This window comes from Panthera pardus, unplaced genomic scaffold, assembly GCF_024362965.1.
Source record: "Panthera pardus isolate Hobbes unplaced genomic scaffold, ASM2436296v1 HiC_scaffold_7, whole genome shotgun sequence".
In the NCBI taxonomy this organism is placed as follows: Eukaryota; Metazoa; Chordata; class Mammalia; order Carnivora; family Felidae; genus Panthera; species Panthera pardus.
The window spans coordinates 82,510,340-82,533,181 of record NW_026527002.1 but is presented as its reverse complement, the minus strand read 5'-3'; the positions used below and the strand labels follow the sequence as shown (position 1 = coordinate 82,533,181).

Here is a 22,842-nt window from a genome sequence, read left to right as displayed (position 1 = left end):
CAGCTGGGCCGAGGCCACGGCGGTCGCCAGAGCCTTTGGGGGACCCTCGCTGGACCAGAGGGCAGGAACTTGTGGCGCGCGGAGACAGCCCACCTGAAAGTGCCGCCAGCCTGAGCAGAGCGCCGGGGGGAGGTGGCCCTGAGGCCTTTCTGGGACCCCTGCGTCGGTGGGGCCTCGACCCAGACAGCCCCGTTAGGTCTGCTTTCGGTTGGAGTTGGGTTTCCGTCACTTGCAACCAAAGATGTCCTAATACCAGAAACTCATTTCCAGGGCAGAGCCTGTAAGAAAACTTGGCAATAGAGCATCCTGGAATGATACACCCGGTTTGAGACTGTCTCATTCCTTGTTTAAAGATGAGCAATAATCAGGAGCCAGACCTTATGTACAGACTGAAGAAGGAGAAGAGAAGAGGGAATGAGCACAATTAAACCGTGGGTGAAGCAAACAGAAGAATTAACAGATGGAAAGTTTAGATAGAACTTTTTCTGTATACTAAAAATACAAAATTCAAAACACATAAAAAAGAGCTCAAAGAAAAGACGACATAGCAGGAGAGGAAGTGAGCTGGCAGAACTGAGAAAGGAAACTGAAGTCCGAAATCCATTACCAACATGAGAGCCCCATTAGCAATGACAAAACGGGATGGACACTCCTAGGAGGAATTAGTCCTCCAGAGGACAGGCTGCTTGGAAAGAACATGCTGCGTGGGGAGAAATCAGAAAGTGGTCAGAGAGAAGGTGCCTGAGCCAGAAGGCTGCAGGGTGGTCCGTTGTGGGTCGGGAGGGGTGTGGGGAGTCCAGAGGAGAGATGATGTCCAGGGTGCAAGGGACAAGCAGACCAAGGCCTCCTGAGAGTAAAGGGAGGCCGGCTGTGTACAGTGAGAAGGGTGCATCACGTTTCTGGAAAAAATGGATACGACATGACCAGGCACTGGAACAGAAACTGGTCGGTGAACTGAGTCTGTTGTACCGGCCCAGCCCACCTCATCCTCTGCTGTGGACGGCAGTGGAGCAGAGGCAGCAAGGTGAGGGGTGAAGAAATGCTCCCCAGGAATTTGTTCTGAGCCGGCGTGGCCTCGGCACAGGCACCCCACCTGGTGGAGTTGTGTCTGCCAGGTGCTGCACTGTGCGGCTCTGAGAGGAAGGGCGTGCTGGAGAGCCGTGTCCTTGGAGGCAGAGCATTTACACAGACTGCTCTTTTCAAGGAGAGATGTGTCTGTTTTCCCCACTTCACTTATTTATTTGGTTATTCACTTATATCAGTATGGGCTCAGATATTTTATACTTTGGATTATCATCTCATATGAATTCCCCCCTCACACTGCGCCAGCTTTGGTCATTGAGAGCTCTTTCAGTTGGCTTCGTTGTCCCTTTGACAGACCCCATCACTCTGGGGCTTTGTCTTTGTTTTAGCTCTTCCTCACTGCCTCAGTGGGCCCCTTCAAACTCACCTTGTCTTTTTCTGCCCCAGGGATTTCAGCCGTTTCTCCGAGGAGAATGCTGTCAGAGCCCAGAGCTGGGCACTGGGTATGATCCTCGCTGGGGGCTGTTGTTGTTGCTTCTAGGCTCTCTTAGCTCACGGAACCAGGAAATCTGTGCGTGCACGCTGGCCTGTGTGTGGGTGTATGTGTGTGCACACATACACACAGAGATCTCTCCAGGTTCTGAGGAACCCATCTCTCATGGGTTCTGACTTTTGTCTCCACCCTAACCGATCCCCATGTGGGGTCGTCCTAGCCTCCTCCCCACGCTTACCTGTAACCTGCCATCGTTTTGCTGAATTGTTCAGTTCCCATGTACACATGTAGTGGTATCAGAGTTGGAGACCCATACTCCTGAGAAGTGACTTTATCAACTAGAGACAGTGCCTGTATATAGTTCCTTTTGTGTTGAGTCTTCTACCCTTGCTCATTTCCAAAGTCATTCAGGTTAGCACCTTTCCACCACCTCCTTTGAGGTTGTTTCATACATTTGCGATACAGGTAGATTGTTTTGTCCTATGCTGCATTGCATTTTGAGAAACCTTGACTTCCTAAATTATTTTTTTTAACTTGCATATGTTAAAGTTCACTCTTTATGCTATAAATTTCTGTGGTTTTGACAAATGCATAGTGTCAGGTATCCACAATGGCAAAATTGTACTGAATATGTTCACCACTTTAAAAAATCCCCTGTTCAACCTTCCTCCCTCCCCTGGATCACTGGTAGCCAGTCTTTGTACCATTAATATAGTTTAGTGTTTTCCAGACTCTCATATATTTGGAACCGTACGTCGCATAGCCTCGAACAAACATTTTAAGTCCTTAGTTATACACTATGCCAAGGTAAATTCCAGGTGATTATGGAATGTGTTTATTCAGTAAATGTTTGATTACTCCGTGCCAAGGATGCAGTGGTTCACAAAGCAAATATCATCCCTGCTCTCATGGAGCTTACCCTCTGGGGAGGAAGGGAAATTAAATATCACAGTTGTAATACTTTATTTGTGTAACTGTGCAGTGCTGAACAAGAGTACCTGCACTTCCTCCTGTTCCCAAGATGAAGCAACAGGGGTCATATTTACCTTCTCACAAGGAACTAATAAAAAGCTGGACCATATATATTTATATTTAATGTATAACAGTTACATTTTTTTTTTTACTTTCTATAATTTGTTTAATTTTTATCATTTACATCCAAGTTAGTTAGCACATGGTGCGACAATGATTTCAGGAGTAGATTCCTTAATGCCCCTCCCCCATTTAGCCCATCCCCCCTCCTACAACCCCTCCAGCAACCGTCTGTTTGTTCTCCTTATTTAAGGGTCTCTTAAGTTTTGCCCCCGTCCCTGGTTTTATATTATTTTTGCTTCCCTTCCCTTATGTTCATCTGTTTTGTATCTTAAAGTCCTCATATGAGTGAAGTCATATGATATTTGTCTTTCTCTGACCAGTTTCAAAAAAGCTGGACAATATTTATGAAACCTTGGTTTTCTAAGTTGTGGGTCTAAGACGACAAACTATACTGATTCCTGTGAGATGAGAGTCGAACAAGGTGAGTCCAGTGATTTCCTGGCTCCCTGCATGAGCAGAGTTTCCAGGTTGTGCTGCAGGGATGCAGGGTCTGGCAGAGCCCCTGAGTTCAGGAGATGGAACTTAGAGTCTGGGGTGGCCACGGTGATGAAGCGTGTAGGGAAGAGCAGCAGAGTGGAATGCTGCAAGTGGAGAGAACTTGGAGGCCTGTGGGAGAGTGCCATTCAGTATGTGGGTGTGAGGAAGCTGGTAGAGGCAGGGAGAATCCCCCAGAAGAGTTAGAGGGAATGATGCTCAGAGCTCTCAGAACACTGTGAAAGGGGTCTTGTCATGAGGCAGACTGAACCTTCCTTCATAATTCACAGGGCACTGGGTTGACTACTCAGTGGAGGGTAATTATCCATAGAATAAATAGTGCTCTGGTGCCCCTAACCAGTGGTAGAAGCAAGAACTGAAGGTTTCACACATTTTCCAAGTAACTGTGTCCCAAAACAAAGCTCAAGAATATTTATAGGAATACAAAGGTTATTATAACTATATTCCATGTGTTCAAAAAGCTAAAGGAAACACTGGATACGTTGAGTAGAGACAAGATGAAGTAAAGACTGAATCACAAAAAGATCCAAATTAAACTCACAGAGTTGAAACTAAAATGTCTGAATGCAAAACATACTGGGTGGGATGAACAGATTACACGCTGCAGAAGAAAAGCTCAGTGAACTTGAAGACAAAGCAGTAAGGTCTATGCAAAGTAAAACAAGGACAGGAAAAGTACTCTCAAATAAGCAAAAGAGCAGGACTGAGCTGTGGGACATCTGGCAGAGGACTAACGCTTGTGTAATTGTAGATCCCAGTGGGGAAGGAAGAGTGCAGAAACACTATCTGAATAAATATTAGCTGAAATGCTTCCAAATTTGATGAAAACTATCAACTTAAGCAATCTTAACAAACCCTAAACACAAACACAAATACTGTTAACACAAGGCACATGATAATCCAATTGCTCAAAATCAGTGATGAAGAGAACGTCGTAAAAGCAGCCAGAAAACGGGGTGCCTGGGTGGCTCAGTTGGTTAAGTGTCTGACTTTGGCTCAGGTCATGATCTCACAGTTTGTGGGTTTGAGCGCCGTGTCGGTCTCTGCTGACAATGCAGAGCCTAGATAGAGCCTGCTATGAGTTCTGTGTCTCCCTCTCTCTCTGCCACTCATGCTCTGTCTCTCTCAAAAATAAATAAACATCAAAAAAAAATTTTTCTTAATGAAAATAAAAAAGCGGCCAGAAAACAAGACTACATACAGAGGAACAACAGTGCAGATGATAGCAGATTTCTCTTTGGAAAGTGTGGGTGAAGAGGCCAGGGAGCAGCTAGCCTGGAACTCTGCCCGTGTAAACATGTTGTTAAATGAAGGTGGAGTAAAGATATCTCAGATGTAGAAAAGCTGAAAATCCATCACCAGCAGACCTTCACCACAACGGATGTTACAGGAGTGGCACCAAAGGCTTCAGGCTACAGGAAAATGAACCCATGTGGAAATCTAGGTCTACCCAAAAGAGTGAAGACTCCTGGAAATGGCAGCTGCATGTCTAGATATACATGTACTGTCTTATTATTTAAATCTCTTTAGAAGATAACTATTTGAGGAAAAGTAATAAGATAGCAGAAGCGGGGGGGGGGGGGCGGTTATATATAGAATAAGATATGGCAAGAATGGCACGAGGTCCAGGAGAGGAGAAATGCCAGACACATGTACTCGAAGTGGTATGATTTCTCTTGAAGGCAGACTATAATAAATTAAATATGGACACTATAAACCCAAAAGCATCTACTAAAATAGTAAAACAATGAATTACATACAGCTGGTAAGTTAGCAGTGGAGATAAAATTGAATCACATACAATACTTAATCCAAAAAGGAAAAGGGGAATAAAGAATAAATGAGACGAATTTTTTTAAATTAGCAAAATGAAGGGACCTGGGTGGCTCAGTCAGTTGAGTGTCCAACTCTTGATTTTGGCTCAGGCCATAATCTCAGGGTAGTGGGATTGAACCATGTATCAGGCTCCACACTGAGCGTGGAGCCTGCTTAGGATTCTCTCTTTGCGCTGCCTCCCCCCCCCCCAAATAAAAAATTAAATAAAAATAAAAAAATTAAAGTAGCAGAATGGTAGATTTCAACCTAACCATGTCAACAATCACAAATCTAGATGGTTTAAACACCCAATTAAAAGGCAGAATTTGTCAGCATTAAAAGACAGTACCCAAATATATGCTGGCTACAATAAACCCACTTTAAATAGTAAAGACACAAACAGGTTAAAAGTAAAAGGAAGGCAAAAGATGTACAATTCTAACACTAATAGAAAGCTGGATTTGCTGTAATAATGTCAAATATACTGATTTCGGAGCAAAGAAAACTACCAGATAAAGATATTTCATGATGGGAAAGAGGTTATTTCACCAAGAGGACAGCATAAACTTTATGTACCTAATAGCAGAGCGACAAAACACGTGAAACAAAAACTGATAGAACTGGAGTGCCTGAGGGTCTCGGTTAAGCGTCCGATTTCATTTCAGGTCATGATCTCACGGTTTGAGAGTTCAAGCCCAAGCGTCGCTCTGCACTGACAGTATGGAATCTGCTTGGGATTTTCTCCTTCCTCTCTCTGCGTCTCTCTCTCTCTCTCTCTCTCTCTCTCTCTCTCTCTCTCTCTCTCTCTCTCAAAATAAATTTAACAAAGAACTGATAGAACTGCAAAGAGAAATAGATAAATCTGCAATTATAAAGTTGGAGTTCTTGGTATCCTTTACTCAGAAATTGGTAAAACAGGTAGACAGAAAATGAATGCTGCTACCGTCAGCCCACCTGCCCCGGTTGGCATTCATCGAGCAGTCTACCCAACACCGTGCTTTCCAGTGCATATGAGCTGTTTACCAGGATGGACCATTTGTCTGCATCATAAGTTTTTCTGAACCAATAAAAATATCTAGAAAATCACCAGCTACTGGCAAAGTAAATCATGTACGTCTATGTAATCCATGAGTCAAAGGAGAAATCAAAAGGGAAATTGGCAGGTTTTTGCATTAGATGAAAATGAAAATCAAAATTTGTTGGATGCCACAAAAGCTATACCCTGAAGGGGACTTTGTAACACTAAATGCCTGACTCAGATTGAAACTTTAAAAGGTCGCAAAGCACTAAACTCAATTTCTACCTTAAACTAGAAAAATTTAAATTAAAATTAAAAAATTAAATCCAAAGGACTGCAAAGGAAATAATTCAGATCAAAGTGGAAATTAATTAAAGCAGGCAAAAAAAAAATAGGTGAAAAATTGATGAAGCCCAACACTGTCTTTTTCTTATTCAAGATCAGTATAATTGACAAACTTCTGGCTAGCCAGATCATAAATTACCAATATCAGGAACAAAAGAGACGGCATCACTACATATTATATTGATCTTAAAAGGACGATAAAAGAATGGCATAACAACTTTGTGCCAATAAATCTGACACAATTTACATGAAATGGACAAATTCTTGGGAGGCCAAAACCACTAAACATGACTCAAGAAGAAGTTTAAGAACTGGTTAGCTCTGTATCCACTGAACGAATTAAAATTGTAATTAAAAACCTTCCTGCAAAGAAAAGGACAGGCCCAGATGGTTCCACTGGCGTATTCCGCCAAACGTTTGAGGGACAAATAATAGCGATTCTGCACAAACTCTCCCAGCAAATTGAGAGGATGGAATATTCTCAGTTCATTTTCTTAGGCTAGTATTACCCTGATACCAAAACCAGACAAAGATAATATGAGAAGAAATTCACATGGAAATGCAAAGGAGCTAGAAGAACGAAGACAACTTCAGGAATGAAGAGCAGAGTTGGGAGGGCCGTCACTGTCTGGTGTCAGACCCAGAGCATCTGGAGTCAGTGGGACGTGGTGTCTGTCCCGGATCGGAGAGCCTTTCTGGATGGAGGGACTGATCCAGGGAGGACTTGAGGAAGGAGGGCCAGTCAGGCATCTCAGAGGTGATCTTCAGCGACCACTGTGCCCCCTGCTCTGGACCAGCCTTAAAGGATGGACAAGAACTGAAAGGGGATACGCAGGTGCAGGTGGTTGATTTGAGTTGCTTTCAGGTTATGGTAGATATGTTTTAGCTTTTCAGAATTTTACTAACACTGCTCAGTGTTTTTTTTTTTTTATTTTTTTTAATTTTTATTATTTTTAAATTTTTTTTTTTAACGTTTATTTATTTTGGAGACAGAGAGAGACAGAGCATGAACGGGGGAGGGTCAGAGAGAAAGGGAGACACAGAATCCGAAACAGGCTCCAGGCTCTGAGCTGTCAGCACAGAGCCCGACGCGGGGCTCGAACTCACGGACCGCGAGATCATGACCTGAGCCGAAGTCAGCCGCTTAACCGACTGAGCCACCCAGGCGCCCCTGCTCAGTGTTTTTTTAATGTTGAAGCCATAAAGGAAGGCCACCTGTTTTCACCCAGATGGGCAAAGAGTTAGAAATACTTGAGTTTCGTTTTTTTTAATGGCATTCCCAGTAGTTTTAAGTATTTAAGTAAAATTTGTATGGATATTCATATGGCAGAAAGGAGAAGGCTGGGAGCGTTTCTTCTAGGCAGGTGATCTCAGCTCATGAGCCAAGCACCGTCAGGTTGATCTGTGCTGTCACCATCCCTCTGAGCCTTGGAGAAAGTGTCTGATTGGCTTGTAGTCTCCCGCCCTTGGGTTTCTGGCTAGCTGTACCCCATCTGGTGCTTTGAATCTGTTTTATTTCCCCTTGAATAGCATAGTTGGGTTCTGTGGACCAGCCTCTGCTGGGGAGAGTCAGGGACAGTGTCCCTAGCGATATTCTTGCTCCTCATTCTGCAGGCTTTCTGCCGAAACTGAGACATGTACGTACAGAAAAGCTTGAGGGCACAGGCGGGACACTCTTGAGCTTTCATAAACCAACACTCTCGTAAGTGGAGCCAAGCTGAAAGTCAAATGACACTGCCCTTTGGGCCCCTCCCCTCACTATCTGGACTGGAGGTGGCTGCTTCTGACTTCTGACAGCAGAGACTGATTCAGCCTGATTTTGAACGTATTTATGTGAGGGAATCGTACTATATGCGTCTGATTGTGTTTGGCTTTTGTCTTTCACCCTCTGGGAGCTTCACCTAGGTTGTGGGTAGGCTCCTGGAGGAACTTTGAGGGTCTGTTCTACTGTGGTGAACATTCGGGAGTTTCTTGTTTTGACCATTGTGACCAGGGCTGCTGGGAACATTGTGTGCAGGTCCAGGTAAGTGTGTGTGTGTGTGTGTGTGTGTGTGTGTGTGTGTCCGTCCTCTGCCAGCCTTTATCGCTGTAAGTGGAAGCTCTCGGTGGGGGCCGAGGTGTACGTGCAGCTCTAGGAAGTACTGCCAGCTGTGGTCCTGAGCAGGCTGACCCATCTCTTGAAGCCCTGATGAGCTGCCTTGCCCTTGCTAGCATGTGATGGGTTTCCTTTCCCATTTTAGCCATTTTGGTGGGTGTACTGGTTATGCTTTTTCATTAACATTATATTTTAATTAGCCATTGGGCTCTTGATGGCGTAAGCATTTCCCTGATGACTGATGAGGCTGAGCATACTTCCATGTGTTTATTAGCCACATGGATTTTTTTTTAATATTTGTTAAAGGGTGCCTGGGTGGCTCAGTCAGTTGAACATCCGACTTAGTTCAAGTCTTCATCTCATGGTTCGTGAGTTTGAACCCGGGCTCTCTGCTGTCAGCTCGAAGCCTGCTTTGGGACTGTCTGTCCCTCTCTCTCTACCCTTCCCCGTGCATGCTTTTCTCAAAAATAAAAAAAAATAAACATTAAAGTGCTTGTTCTAGTCCTCGTCCATTTTTCTGTTGGATTATCTGCCTTTTCCTAGGAATTTTGTATATGTCCTGGGACTAGTTAGATTAGATACGCATACGTGTGTCCTGTGTTGTGCATGTTCTCTGTAGCAAATATTTCCCTTTCTGGGCTTGTCTTTTTACTTAATGGTGTGTTGATAAACAGGGGCTCTTAATTTTATTATAGTCAACTCATTAATTTTTCTTTGTGCTTAGTGGTTTTTTATGTCTGATTGAGATACCCAAACCTGCTATAAGACTAAAAAACTTCTACATTTTTTTTTCTAAAAACCTTATTGTTTTACTTGTAATGTTTAGAACTATAATTCGTCTAGAATGGAGTTTTGTGTATTGGATGAGATAGGGGTCAGGATCCATTTTTTCCCATGTGTGTATCTAGTCACGACAATACCATTTTTTAAAAGTCCACTCTTGGGAGCTTGGGTGGCTCAGTCGATTGAGCATCCAGCTTCAGCTCAAGTCATGATCTCATGGTTCGTGAGTTCAAGCCCCTCGTCAGGCTTGCTGCTGTTGGCACAAGAGTCTGCTTCAGATCCTCTGTCCCTCCTTCCCTCCCTCTCTCTCTCAAAAATGAATAAATATTTTAAAAAGAAAAGTCCACCCTTTGTCATCAATCAGGTGATCCTGTGTGAGTGTTGCCTATTCGTGAGCGTTTTCCTGTCTGGGCCATGCCACATGCTTTGTGCACAGCGCTACTGCAGCCCCAGGCGGGTGGTGCTGTCCCTGTTGGAAGCCGAGGACATTGTGTCTGAGAGGTGGCAGCAGCTTCCCCAGGGTCAGCTGGCAAGGGGCCTGGGTGCCCTCCTGTGGGCTGGGGTTCAGGGGCCGGGCACAGGGAGCAGAGAAACTGCGCTCGGGCCTGGATGTTCCTTACTCTGGCCAGCACACTGGGCTGTGAGGGGCTGGGCTGGGCCGTTTCGGGTTCCCCAAACCCAAAGATGTTTTCCGAGTTTATGTGCTTAGAGGCTTCTGCTCTCTCACAGGGCGGTGCCTTCCTGACTGACAGTGGAGGGAGAGTCCCGATGATCCTCTGACTTCTGTCCGCCTGGGGCCTCCGGAAAAGACTGCAATGTCCCAGACGAGGGATTATGAATGTGACAGCCATGATGCTGGCGTGCAGGAGCCCCGGATTTCAGGGTCGAGCACGAGGTAAGCGGAAGCCGTCTGTGCGGGCCGAGTCATCAGAGGACTGGTTTTCTTCCTTTCAGAGAAGGACCAGCAGCCGGCGGGCTGCCAGGGCTTTGCTGCCAGGGGTGAGCCCTGCTTTCTTCGGGATTTGATGTGCTCCCTTGGAAGCCCCGCCCCTGGGTTCCTGCTGCAGAGGGAGGGGGCCCAGATGCCCTGCAGGCCAGCGGTGGACCCAACTCCGTGCGCCCCTCCGGGCATCAGTCCACACCAAGGCAGTTCATCGTTTTAATGTTTCTCGTTTTCAGCTTTATTTGTAAATAATCCCACACTTACAGAAAAGTTGCAAGAGCAGAAACGGTACACTGGATACTTGCACCACCTTGCCCTTCACCCTGTGGCCTCTGTGCACCCCCTCCCTCGGCACGGTGCCGTTTTTGGGGGGCATGGGGGGCATGTGGGGCACGTCTCCCATCTCCTCTGCCTCGTGGTCCAGCCTTTGGCAGCTGGTTCCTGTCACCCTTCACGGTGCTTCCAGCCCCTCCTGAGACACTCGCCCTACCGGACTTGCTGCTGCTGTGCGGCCCCTTCGCCTTTTATAATCTGGAAGGTTCCCTGCCTTTTGTGACACTGACACTTTTTAAGGCAATAGTTGCCCTTTCAAACGGAGCGCTGGTTTGTGTTTGCCGATTTCTTAGTAGATGCCGCACAGCCGTGTCCTGCCGGTCCCGGGGTCTCACCTCTGCAGACACACGGCCACCTACTGCTCCTCCGCTCTCCCCTCGCCACCCTGCCCCTCACTGCTTTGGGCGTTCTGCTCGTTTCTTACACAGTTCAGTCTTTCCTGGGATGCGTGCAGAGCGCTGACTTCCCTGCTACGGGGGGCCTACAGCCGGCACTCTGCACCCCTTGTCCCTGCTCGTGGATTCCTCTGTTCATTCTCAGTACGGACTCAGAAATTCCTTTCTGTTCTACAGGGTCTGTAGTTCGTTCTTGCACTTAATTACTTTGGTGCTTGCGTTGTCCCAGATGGGGCCGGTGAGGTTCCTTCTGCTACGTGTCCGTGTCTCTTGGATGCTCCTTCCTTCTGGCTCCAGGCACGTCTTGTGCTGCCGCCCCGCCTGCAGGCAGCTGCTTCTCTGAGCAGCCCTGGTTCCTTTCCAGGAAGATGGGTATTGGAGGGCCAGTCTGAGGGCTTGGCATACTTGCGGCTCTGGCACTGTGTTTGCTTCTTGGCCCTTTAAGCAGATGAGAAAATGTGTGTGTGCATCTATGTACACACATTAAAAGTGCTAAGTTCACTCCAGTTCCTCCAGTTCCAGCGCTTTCCCCGAGGGTCTGCTCTTCTCGGCAGCCGCCTGCTCCCAAGAGCATCAGCATGTGTACTCGTTTGCTCATCTGATAGCCTATCTGCAAACCATTTCGGAATTGCTTCACCTGTTCCGTGTGTGTGTGTGTGTGTGTGTGTGTGTGTGTGTGTGTGTACATATATATACACACACATATAAAACACTCAAAATAAGGTCAGAATTTCTTTGTACTCCACCCCCCATGTGCACTCTGCTCAAAAACTGAATACAGAGTCTAGTCCTGTTCTCCCTTGGATTAGTTCTTTCCCCTTGGTTGTGGTTGTGATGCTCATTGAAATACAGTTGGATTCATTTGTTTCCATTTCCATTGAGTTTTTTCCTTCTCCTTTCTCTTCCTGTTGCTTTAATTTTGTTTTGTAAACACATAGACCATTAACGTGGTTCTAAAAGACAAAACTATGCAGCACATACATTCAGAGAAGGACCACTCCTTCCCAGACCTCTGTGCAGGCCTCTGGCCGGTGGTTTTTCTGGTTTACCTCCTGTGTTTGTGAGGATCCCTGGATCACTCTGTGCATGCCCACCGTAGTGTTCAGCCAGTCTTGAGTTGCGTATCTTGGCAGCTTCCAATATTGTGCAGTTACAAGGGTGCTGCAGTGCAAAGCCTGTGCTTTGTAATTTTGTGTTGTCAGAGGTATGTCTCCAGGTACATCCAGACGAGGGGCCGCAGGGCCATAGATGTGTTGGCCACTGCATGCCCTCCGTGGAGTCCTGTGTGCTGTGCCCGTCTGCCCACTGCCTCCCTTGGATGGCGTGTGGGGTAGGGGCAATTGGTCTCCACTCAACTTGGGTTTTATGTCTAATACCAGGAGAAGTGGAATGTCTCCTTTTCCCATTTTTCTATGGTATTTTTATGGGTTTTTTTTGTTCAAATCCATATATGAAGGATTAGAGCCCTTTGTCTGTAATTTATATTAAAATATTTAATATTTTTGGGGCGCCTGGGTGGCTCAGTTGGTTGGGCATCCGACTTCAGCTCAGGTCATGATCTCATGGTCTGTGAGTTCGAGCCCCACATCCGGCTCTGTGCTGACAGATCAGAGCCTGGAGCCTGTTTCAGATTCTGTGTCTCCCTCTCTCTCTGAGCCTCCCTAGTTCATGCTCTGTCTCTCTCTGTCTCAAAAATAAATAAACATTAAAGACATTTTTTTTAATATTTAATATTTTCATCAAATGTGTCCCAAAAAACAATATTTTTCACTTTATACTCTATTAATCTTTTCTTTTGGTGCATCTGGACTTTTAGTCACAATTAGAAAATCTTTCCCTTTGTTGAGGTTATGGGGAAAGACAGAGTTTTCTCATGGTGCTGGTATCGTTTTGTTCTTGTGTGTAGAGCTCAGGTCCACTTGGAGCTCATTCTTGTGTTTTGTGAGGTATGGACCTGCCTTTTCGGTTCACCAAATGCTGTCCAGTTGTCCAGCACCGTTCATTAAAGGCCCTGATCCGCGATGTCTGTGCTTGGCTTCGTAAGTCTGCCTCCGCCCTTCTGCCGGTTCCGTTGACCTCTGCGTGTGTTCTGCATGTCCTGACCTGGCCACATTCTGACCCACAGACCGCATGTGCCTGCTCCTCTCAGGCCCACTCTCCTCGCAGCTGACTTCCCGCGGCTCACGTACCTCCTAGGGCGCGGTCAGCACCGGGCGGGACACATAGCAGCCAGCTCTCCCTCCCATGGTGCCTGTGCCGCTGGATCCCAAGGGCTATCCCTGCACTGAAAGCAGCGTAGATGCCAGATCCCCCCTGCCCCACTGCCGTGTGCCGGCTCCACCAGAAGTTCCTTCGTGGTTGGTGGTTGGCCTGTGGCTTCAGCATCCGTACCTGACACCTAGGGAGCGTCGTCTCCTCAGTCTTCTTCCTCTGAGAATAATCTCTCATCCTTTTCTTTCTGCTGAATCATTTGTCTTAACCTTTCTGATTTGTAGGCTTTCCTTTGTACCCTAGGTATGTGATTGGATTACATGCATGGAATATTTTTTCTCTGTACTTACTTTTCGTGTTATTTGGTTGGTTTTTGATGAACAAACATGTTAAACTCCGATGTCATCTGTCTCACTGGGTTTCTTGTGCCTTCCCGTCTTTTCTGTCTGATTTCATAAACCCTTTCCTGACTGAGGTCTTCAGGCTCCTCTGGATACTTTAAGGTTTGGATTCGTGTGAATCCAACTGGGCTGCTTTCCGTATAGACAGTTGGCCTAGGTTGTGAATGTCACCTGTCTCCCAAGGGGACAGATCTGTGAGGGGCTTTCTTTTCCATCCATGCGTCTGTGTGCGCACTTGAGCACGCAGCCTGCCTTGGCCTCCTGTTGGGCCTTCATATGCCCCCTCCAGCCCTTTTCAAAATGCTTTTGCCTCCTCTTGGTATAAATGGTAGTCAGTCTGTCCCCTACCCAGAAAAGATGTCCTGTTGGGATTCTCATTGGCAGTGTATCCAGACCGTAGGCTAATTTGGGGGGAAATGCCGGCTGTGATGTGTTCTGGCCCCTGACAGAGGCCCATCATTCGTTCATTCACCCGTGAAGATCGAGTGCCTTGCTGGACGTGTGCCCAGGACCATGTTCTTGCTGGTGTCTTGCTCCTGTGGCACTGTCTGTCATCTTTGCCTTGTCCCGTCCTTTCCCAAGGTGCTAATGTTCCTGATGTCCTTGGTGCTCAGAGTGCCGGTCCTGCCAGGCACAGGGAGTGGGGCTTGGAGTTGATTCTCATCTGCCCAGTCACTTCTCCGTTTCATGTGGGGCCTGATTGCGCACTGAGGACTGAGAGGTGTGTTGGCTCTGCTGTGGCTCTGAAGGAAGGACTGTGGCTGCTGTGGTCGTGGACGAGCAGCCCAGGCTCACACACTGGTCTCAGTGTGGTGTTGTGTTGACCTGGCGCCTCACCCCGTGGTGGCTCTGGGACAGTGTGAAAGGAGCTGCTGATGCCAGTGCCGCTGGGCAGGCTCAGCAATGAGCACGTGCAAGTGTCCTGGGGCCCTGGGTCTTGCCAAGGCAGTTTGCTGGGGCATCCCTTGAGCCAAGGCCTAGAAGGGAAGACTGTGTGAGGAAGGGCATGCATGCCTCCCCCTGTGCTCATGGGACACAGACGCTCAAAGAGACTCAGGCTGAAGCTACAGGTCTGGAAGAATGGTTGGACATCGTGGTGGGTCCAACAGTATCTGCCCAGGGCACTGTCAGCGGAGCAGACAAGGCCTGTGAGGTTTGAGCCCTGTGCTGTTTCCTCGGGTATGCTTCATTGCCAGTTTTATTCAGTAGGTGTGAGCTTCGTGTTTCCTGAAACGTAGAAATGCACACCGTGTGCAGAGCAGCACCTGGAGGTGGGCAGGGCCGTGTGCTTGCTGCCCTCCCCTTCCCGGGTGGTGCTCGTGCTCTAACCGAGTTTCCACATGTGCAGCCCTTGCTCCCTCTGTGAGGGACCACCAGGCCCAGGCCCCAGTTCAGTAACTGGGCCATGACACTGGACAGAGCCCTTGGTCAGGCGATGCAGAGGGCTTTTCCTTTAGGCAGGGCTGTCGGGCGGGGGACTCAGCATCATCTGGCCCTCCTGCAGGAGGAAGGCAGACGCTGACGGGGCAGCGAGGCCAGTGGAGCGAGGGGACAAGAGGGCATGGCATGCACAGCCACTTCTTGCTGGGGGACGTTGTGGGCGTTCCAGCCCATCCCCTGGTTTTGCTCTTAGGGTGCTGTCTGCATTGATGAATTCGCTTAGCAGTGAGAGTGGGTTTGGTGTCTGCCAGGGTCTGGGACGTGGGAGTCTTTGTGGCCACACTGGCCACAGGTAGAAAGCAGTAGAATGACAAGGCCGCAGCCGCACAAGAGGACGTTGTCCGACGATGGGGCGATGGGAGTTTGGGACAGAGTGTGAATGTGAGGTCTGAGGACAGGCGATATCTCTCCTGGGTGCCAACAACCTGTAAAGGGTGGAAGAGGCTGATGTGAACATGGGTGACGTCCCTGCAACGGCAGGCTTTGCGGGCGAGAAGGCGGCACAGAGCAGGGGCAGCACGGGGCGCCGAGGTGGGCAGGCACGCCCGTGCGTAGGACGGGAGGGGGGCTGGTGCCGAGGAGGGCCGATGGCCTGGGGCGGGGGGCGTTCAGGGGGCTGGTGGGGGGGCAACTAGGAGCTGAGCACTTACTGATGTCCTGGTACCTGCTCAGGTCGTGGCCAACTCACACTGGAGCCCAGAGGTCAGTCCCGCCCTGTCAGCCTCTGTGCTTGTCTGTCTGGGCAGCACCAGCTGTGACCTGGGAAGCCTCCGCTCCTCCCCGCTACCTTCTGTGGCGAGCACCCCACCATGCAACCCCTGCTTCGACCTGCTAGGCTCCCCTGAAGTGGCAGTCCTTTTTTTTCAATGATACACAGTTCACATAAATTAATTTACCCTTCAAAGTGTACAATGTTTTTAGTACATTCGAGAAGTTACGCAGCCATCACCACTGTCTGCGTTTTTACGACCCCACCAAGAAACCCCTTTGGCAGCTGACCCCACCCCGCCCCCCGCCCCAGCCCTGGCAACCACTAATCTGCCATCTCCCTATGGATTTTTCTGCTCCTGACGGTTTAAATAAATGGAATCACGCAACAGGTAGTCTTTTATGACTGGCTTTTTTGACTCAAAGTAATGTTTTCAAGGTTCATCCACGTCACAGCACATCCTCTCGTGTAGCTGCACCACATGTTGATCCGTTTGTCAGGCGATGGGCATTTGTGTTGTTTCCACATTCTCTCTATTATGACTCACGCTGTGTGAACACTTCTGTGCAGGTTTCTGTTGCTCTTGGGTCAGAGAAATGCCGGGGCATGTGGTAACTTTGTCTGACTTTCTAGGAGCTGCCAGACTGTCAGAGTGGATGTACCATTTTAAGTTCCCACCGGCAGAGTATGAAGGTCGCAGTTTCTCCGTATCTCCTCCAATACTTGTCGTTATGGTTTTAAGAAATTACTGTAGCCATTCTACAGTCTCATCGGTGTGGAGTCTCATCGTGGTTGGGTTTGCCCTTCTCTGTTGCCTGTTGATGTCAAGCACCGTTTTGTGTGCTTGTTGGCTTTTTGTTTATCTTCTTTGGAGAAATGCCTCTTCAGATTTTTTGCCCATTTTTTTAATTGGGCATTTGTCTTGTAAGAGTTCTTTATGCGTTCTGGATACAAGTCCTTTATCAGATACGTGATTTGCAAATGTATTTTCCCCTTCCCCGTGGCTGTCTTTTCACTTTCTTTTCTTTTTTTTTTTTTTTTTTTTTGGTTTCTTCTTAACATTTATTTATTTTGAGAGACAGAGACAGAGCACGAGTGGGGGAGGGGCAGAGAGCAAGGGAGACACAGAATCCGAAGCAGGCTCCAGGCTCCGAGCTGTCGGCAGAGAGCCCGACGTGGGGCTCGAACCCACGAGCCATGAGATCATGACCTGAGCCGAAGTCAGATGCTCAACCGACTGAGCCCCCAGGCGCCCCTTCGCTTTCTTAATGGTATTATTTGTAGCACAAAAGTTTTAAATTTTGATCAAGTCCAACTTACCGATTTTTCTTTTGTTGCTCATGTTTTTAGTGTCAGGTCCAAGAATCCATGGCCAAATCCACGGTCATGAAGATTTACCCCTATGTTTTCTTCCAAGATTTATAGCTTTAGCTCTTACATTTAGGTCTTTGATCCATCTTGAGTTAACTTTGTGTGGTATGAGGTAGGGGTCCAGCTTCCTTTTCTTGCATGTGCACATGCAGCTGTCCCAGCCCCATTTGTTGAAAACACTCCTTTCCCCAGTGAGTGGGTCCGGCACTTGTCATGAGAATCTGGAGGGCAGAGAATGTGCTTGGTCACTGTTGTGTCCCTTTCACCTGGTCAGTTGCCTGGCACATACCTGACACTCATTAAGTTATTTCAGGAAATACTTACTTGAACACATCATTGTCTGCAAGTGAGTATCTCTAAGAACCGGGGAGGCTGGAAGGGCCCTCTGGGTCGACTTCGTGCGCACCACTCCCAGCACACTGAGGGCACCACAGGCCAGCTTGCCGCTCCTTTTCACTGACTCACCTCAGATACTACTGCCAGTCTGTCGCCTGCAGTGTTGGGCCTCTTCTGGCAGGGAAGCCCACAGGGGCAGTTGGAGCACAGTTCGTTGTCACATGGCTGGTGACTGCGTGTCCATGCGCCACGCCGGCCCCACGGGCCGAGCGCTGGGCATAGACAGCACTTACTCCAGCAAGGAGGTGGTTATCTCCAGGCCGCACAAAGCTCCCTCTCCCCAGCCTGCCTGGCAGGGGTCTGGGTGGGGGAGCTGAGCACTGGCCCAGCCCCAGCTCTGCTGTGTCTCCTCCTTACTCCGTGCAGGGATCCTATATGCATTCTCTGCCCTCTGGCTCCCCACGGGTCTTGCTTCAATGCTGTACCCCAGGGGTGACCAGAACATTCTTCTGAAAAAGTGGGGTTCTACCCACGCACGCACAGGAGTGTGCCAAAAAGGGAACAGATGGTATTCTTTGTTTAGAGAGAGTTATAGCCATCAGATTCACTTGAAAGTGTATTTAAAGCAAAAATAAGAGTCGGTCTTGCTTCTCTAGGGCTTAGAATGTTCAGTTCAGCCCTTTGGGAGCTTTTCTGCCAGAACAATCTTTTGGGGGCTTTTGTGGACGTTGTTCTGGTCAAATCCATCACTGTGAGGCGGGATGGGAGAGCAGCACAGCTGTGTGAGGGGCAGGGTGCAGGGACCACCGTGGGGTGGCCGCCTGGGGGCGCAAGGGTGCCGCACTTCCTCCCCTCAGGGAGCCCAGCACGCAGCCGACCTTCCATTCCCGCCCTCCAGCAGCCTCTCACCCGTCGGGGGGTCCGTGCCCCGTGCCCAACCTGACCTCGGGGCTGGCTCCTGCCTGGCCTTCCAGAAGTCTCCATCCTTGTTCCCTATGAATCAGCTTGAGTGAGATCATGTCAGCCCTGCCGAGAGCCATTCTCAGGGTTTCTCTCTTCACTCAAGCAAGACTCGAGCCTCCTGCCCTGGCCCTTCACTCAAGCAAGCTCCTGCCCTGGCCTCCAGGCCTCTGCATCCAGGTGTCTTCTTGGGGGTCCCCCCACTCCGTCCCTTAATTCCTTTCCTGCCTTGGGTGGAGATAGCCCTTGGTCAGCCGGCCTGTCTTCTTTGAAGCATCTGCGGGTCCCTTTCATGCTCTTTGGCCCGTATGCATGGGTGCCTCTGAGTACAGGATGCCATCCTTTGGTGCCCCAGTATTTGCCAGGTAACTGAGAGGAGGTGCCTGTGTAAGTGGCTCTGGGGGTGGAGGCACAAGTGGCCGACTGTCCTGTGAGGAGAGCTTGGCCAGATCAGGAAGCCGAGAGTGGGAAGTGTGAGTTTTCTGGGAGCGCGTGTTGTCCCTGGGATGGCTCAAGCCGCCGCGGGTTTCCCAGGTACGGCGACCCAATTCCCAGGGTTAGAATGTTGCTGTGTCTACACTGAGGGGAATGGCCAGCTGGCAGCCAGCCGGGTGCTGCAAGCAGGTGAAGGCAGTTGGAGCCGGGGTGAGGGTCTCTGTGCTAGGTCAAGACCTGCCTCATGGCAGGGAAGAGGGCCACTTGGCACATTCGTGTCGCGTGGAGAAGCAGGGCTGGCGCAGTCCCACTCAGTGCTGTGGGGCAGTTGGGGAAGCAGATTTTCACGTGAGCAGCAAACCGGTGGATGTGGTGGAGGATGGCCCTGGAAGGGGCAGACCGGGAGCTGATGAGGGGACTCCTGCCCCGTCTTCCACAGCCGCTGGCCTTGAGGGGCGGCTGCAGCCTGGACGGCACAGCCTGCAGGCCTGCCTCCTGTCCTCACGGTTCCGGGACATTCTCTCCCAGCCTTTGTCCCCAGGACACTCTGTTCTTCCTCACACAGGATGACTGACATGTGGTGGGTGGGGGTCGCAGGAAACCACAGAGTCCGTCCCCCGAGAGCAGCCCAGTTTGACTGCAGGCGCAAGAAGGAGGAGAGGTGGAGCTTACAAAGACAGGGGACTCCTCCCTGTGCTGGGCTCTCAAGATGTCCCTGTTGGGTGCAGTGACCCACAGCAGAGCAGCGATTCCCTGAAGGGGGTACTCGGGGTTCTGTAAGCCAGTGGCAGGGTTACCAGCCTGTATGTTGGGTGTGAAAAGTTTGTTGACGGGAGTGTGGGATGGGATGCGGGGTAGGCCGTGTGCTCATGTAGGGTGTCAAGGGGAAGCTGCACTGAAGGGACACCTCCTCTTTCTGGCTCTCTGTGGGGCAACTGAGGGATGTCTGTGGACAGGAGGGACACCTAAACTTGGGCTTCTTTGTGGGGCAGCTAAGGGACGTCTGTGGAGAGGAGAGACATCTCCACTCTGGGCTCTCTGTGAGGCAGCTGAGGGACATCTTTGGGGAGGAGGGACACCGAATCTCTGGGTTCTCTATGGGGCAGCTGAGGGACGTCTGTGGGAAGGAGTGGACAGGAGGGTGATGGGAGGCCTGGGAAGCACGCTGAGCATTTTGAAGCATCCCGTGGACAGCAAGGTGAGGGCAGGTGTGGACCCTGTGGAGACGTCGCACCGTGGGGCCAGATTTATTCCCGTAGTGCTGAGCAGCCCTGTTGCAGGCACAGAGAGGGAGCGCAGAGGAGTCAGAGTCAGAGGACAGACATCTAGGGAAACAGAGCATCCGGAGTGAGACTGGCAGGGAGAGGCCCATTAAAGATGCCTATACCGGAATCATCAGTTACAGAATCGCCGGGTTTCCAGAACCGTGAGGAACTTGCACGCGTGAGTGGAGAACGAAGGACCCTGAGGAACGACCCTGGAGAAGGACCAGCAGCTTTAACACAGATGAAGAGAGAACGAATGAAGTAGGAAGAGGGACTGAAGGGGCGATCTGGCGTGGCAGGCAAGATGGAGCGGGATGTGCAGGCTCCACAACACGAGTGAGGGCCCCGTGGGGCCCAGAAGGAGGCAGAGCATTGGGAGGTTTGCTTCAGAGTGTGGCCACGGAGGGTTTTCCAGAATTGTTTAAAGATGCCAACCTTCAGATCCAGGAGTCCCCCAGATCCTGCGTTTCACTAATTGAAAGTGAACTTGCACCTGAATATATGTCACAGTGAGTTATTTGTTCTGTTTATTTGCCAAATCGTTAACATCGTCTACAAAGACAGTTCCGTTACATTACACACAAATGACGAGAGGGCTCTTCCTTGTTTATTCCCAGGTGAATCTGTAGTAAATTGTTAGAGTCAATAGGAAAATTGAGGAAGATTACTTATACAAAAGTAATATACAGAAGCACCTGGGGGGCTCAGTTGGTTAAGCGTCTGGCTCTTGATTTTGGCTCAGGTCACGATCTCATGGTTCACGAGTTTGAGTCCCGCATCAGTCTCCGTGTTGACAGTGCAGAGCCTGCTTGGGATTCTCTCTCTCTCCCCACCGCGCTCTCTGCCCCTCCCTCACTTGCAGTCTCTCTCTCAAAATAAATTTAAAAAAAATTTTTAAGTAATGTACAAAATGTGTTTCTGTACACCATCACCAATCAGAAAATTATAAATTTAACAATGTAAAAATTGGACACTACCAGCAGGTGAGGGTGAGGAGCAAGCAGTGTTGCTGGGCGCACTTCAGGGGGGAGCAAGTCGGGGTCCTCTGGACAGTTGGTGTGCACTCCTGGGACCCGGCGTCTTACCTCTGCAGGCTTCTGCAGCCCCTGCGCAGGGCTCATGGGTGAGGATGTGCATAGCAGAGTTGTGAAACATAGTCCCAGATGGAAAACCACTCAGATGTTAAAAACATGTGACCCAGGCACCTGACTGGCTCAAGTCCACCTGAGTGGACTCTTGATCTCGGGATTGTGAGTTTGAGCCCCACGTTGGGTATAGAAATTACCTAAACAGACAAACCGACAGACAAACGTAAAAACACACGCACACAGGGGCACCTGGGTGGCTCAGTCGGTGAAGCGTCCGACTTCGGCTCAGGTCATGATCTCACAGTCCATGAGTTCGAGCCCCGCGTCGGGCTCTGTGCTGACAGCTCGGAGCCTGGAGCCTGCTTCAGATTCTGTGTCTCCTTCCCTCTCTGCCCCTCTCCTGCTCATACTCTGTCTCTCAAAAATAAATAAAAACATTAAAAAAAACACATGCACACACACAAAACCGTGTGACAGCTTCAGGCAGTGCAGCACTGTGCACTGTGCGCTTGGGCGGGCTGCAGCCAGGTAGACAGCGTCAATGGGTTTCGGTTGCAAGTGAAAGAAACGAGACACACAAAAAAATAGTTTTATTGCGTGAATGTGTGATTGAAAAATAGACACACCTCAAAAAATTTGTTTAGGGTTATCTTCAAAGATGTTTGGACTAAAAAAAAAAAAAAAAAAGATGTTTGGACTATAAAAGCAAGGAAAACGGTTGCCTTAAAACTCAGGATCGTGGTGTCCTCGGGGCGAACAGGTGTGATGTGGCTGTGTCTTGGATGCTGCCTCGTTTTATTTGTTGGTGAGTGATGGCGACACCAGTGTTGAATCATAATTGCTCATTAAACTTATCTCTGTGTTTTGTACATTTGTCTGTATATGTTATATGTCCCGATTTTGTTTTTAAAAAGAACGTGCTCCGCAAAACAATTAACGTGATTCATCACATCAGTAAAAGGACAAGAACCGTATGATCCTCTCAGTAGATGCAGGGAAAGCATTTGACAAAATACAGCATCCTTTCTTGATAAAAATCTCAAGAGAGTAGGGCTAGAAGGAGCATACCTCAAGATCATAAAAGCCATATGTGAACGACCCAACGTTAATATCATCCTCAATGGGGGAAAAACTGAGAGCTTTCCCCCTAAGGTCAGGAACAAAACAGGGATGTCCACTCTCCCCACTGTTACTCAACATAGTATTGGAAGTCTTAGCCTCTGCAGTCAGACAACACAAAGAAATAAAAGACATCCAAATCGCCCAGGAGGAGGTCAAACTTTCACTCTTCACAGATGACATGACACTCTATATGGAAAACCCAAAAGATTCCACCAAAAAACTTCTAGAATTGAGCCATGAATCCAGCAAAGTTGCAGGGTATAAAATCAACGCACAGAAATCGGTTGCACTCCTGTACACCAACAATGAAGCGACTGAAAGAGAAATCAAGGAATCAATCCCATTTACAGTTGCACCAAAAACCATAAAGTACCTAGGAATAAATCTAAGCAAAGAGGTGAAAAATCTATATGCTGAAAACTATAGAAAGCTTATGAGACATTGAAGAAGACACAATAAAATGGAGAAAGATTCCATGCTCCTGGGTAGGAAGAACAAATACTGTTAAAATGTCAATACTACCCAAAGCAATCTACATAGTCAATGCAATCCCTATCAAAATAGCACCAGCATTCTTCACAGAGCTAGAACAAACAATCCTAAGATTTGTATGGCACCAGAAAAGACCCCGAATAGCCAAAGCAGTCTTCAGAAAGAAAACCAAAGCAGGA

The 22,842-nt window shown here is 48.8% G+C and overlaps 1 protein-coding gene across 3 annotated transcripts in view; it reads left to right on the top strand.

The window, feature by feature from the left end:
- Positions 1–22,842, top strand: part of ARHGAP39 (Rho GTPase activating protein 39) — a 108,567-nt gene that overhangs the window by 38,203 nt on the left and 47,522 nt on the right. For all 3 annotated transcript variants that reach the window (XM_053896285.1, XM_053896284.1, XM_053896283.1), the window contains exon 2: positions 9,892–10,057. In XM_053896285.1, coding sequence (XP_053752260.1) covers positions 9,978–10,057 — 80 coding nt within the window. In that variant the 5' untranslated portion in view covers positions 9,892–9,977. The remainder of the gene's footprint in view (positions 1–9,891; positions 10,058–22,842) is intronic.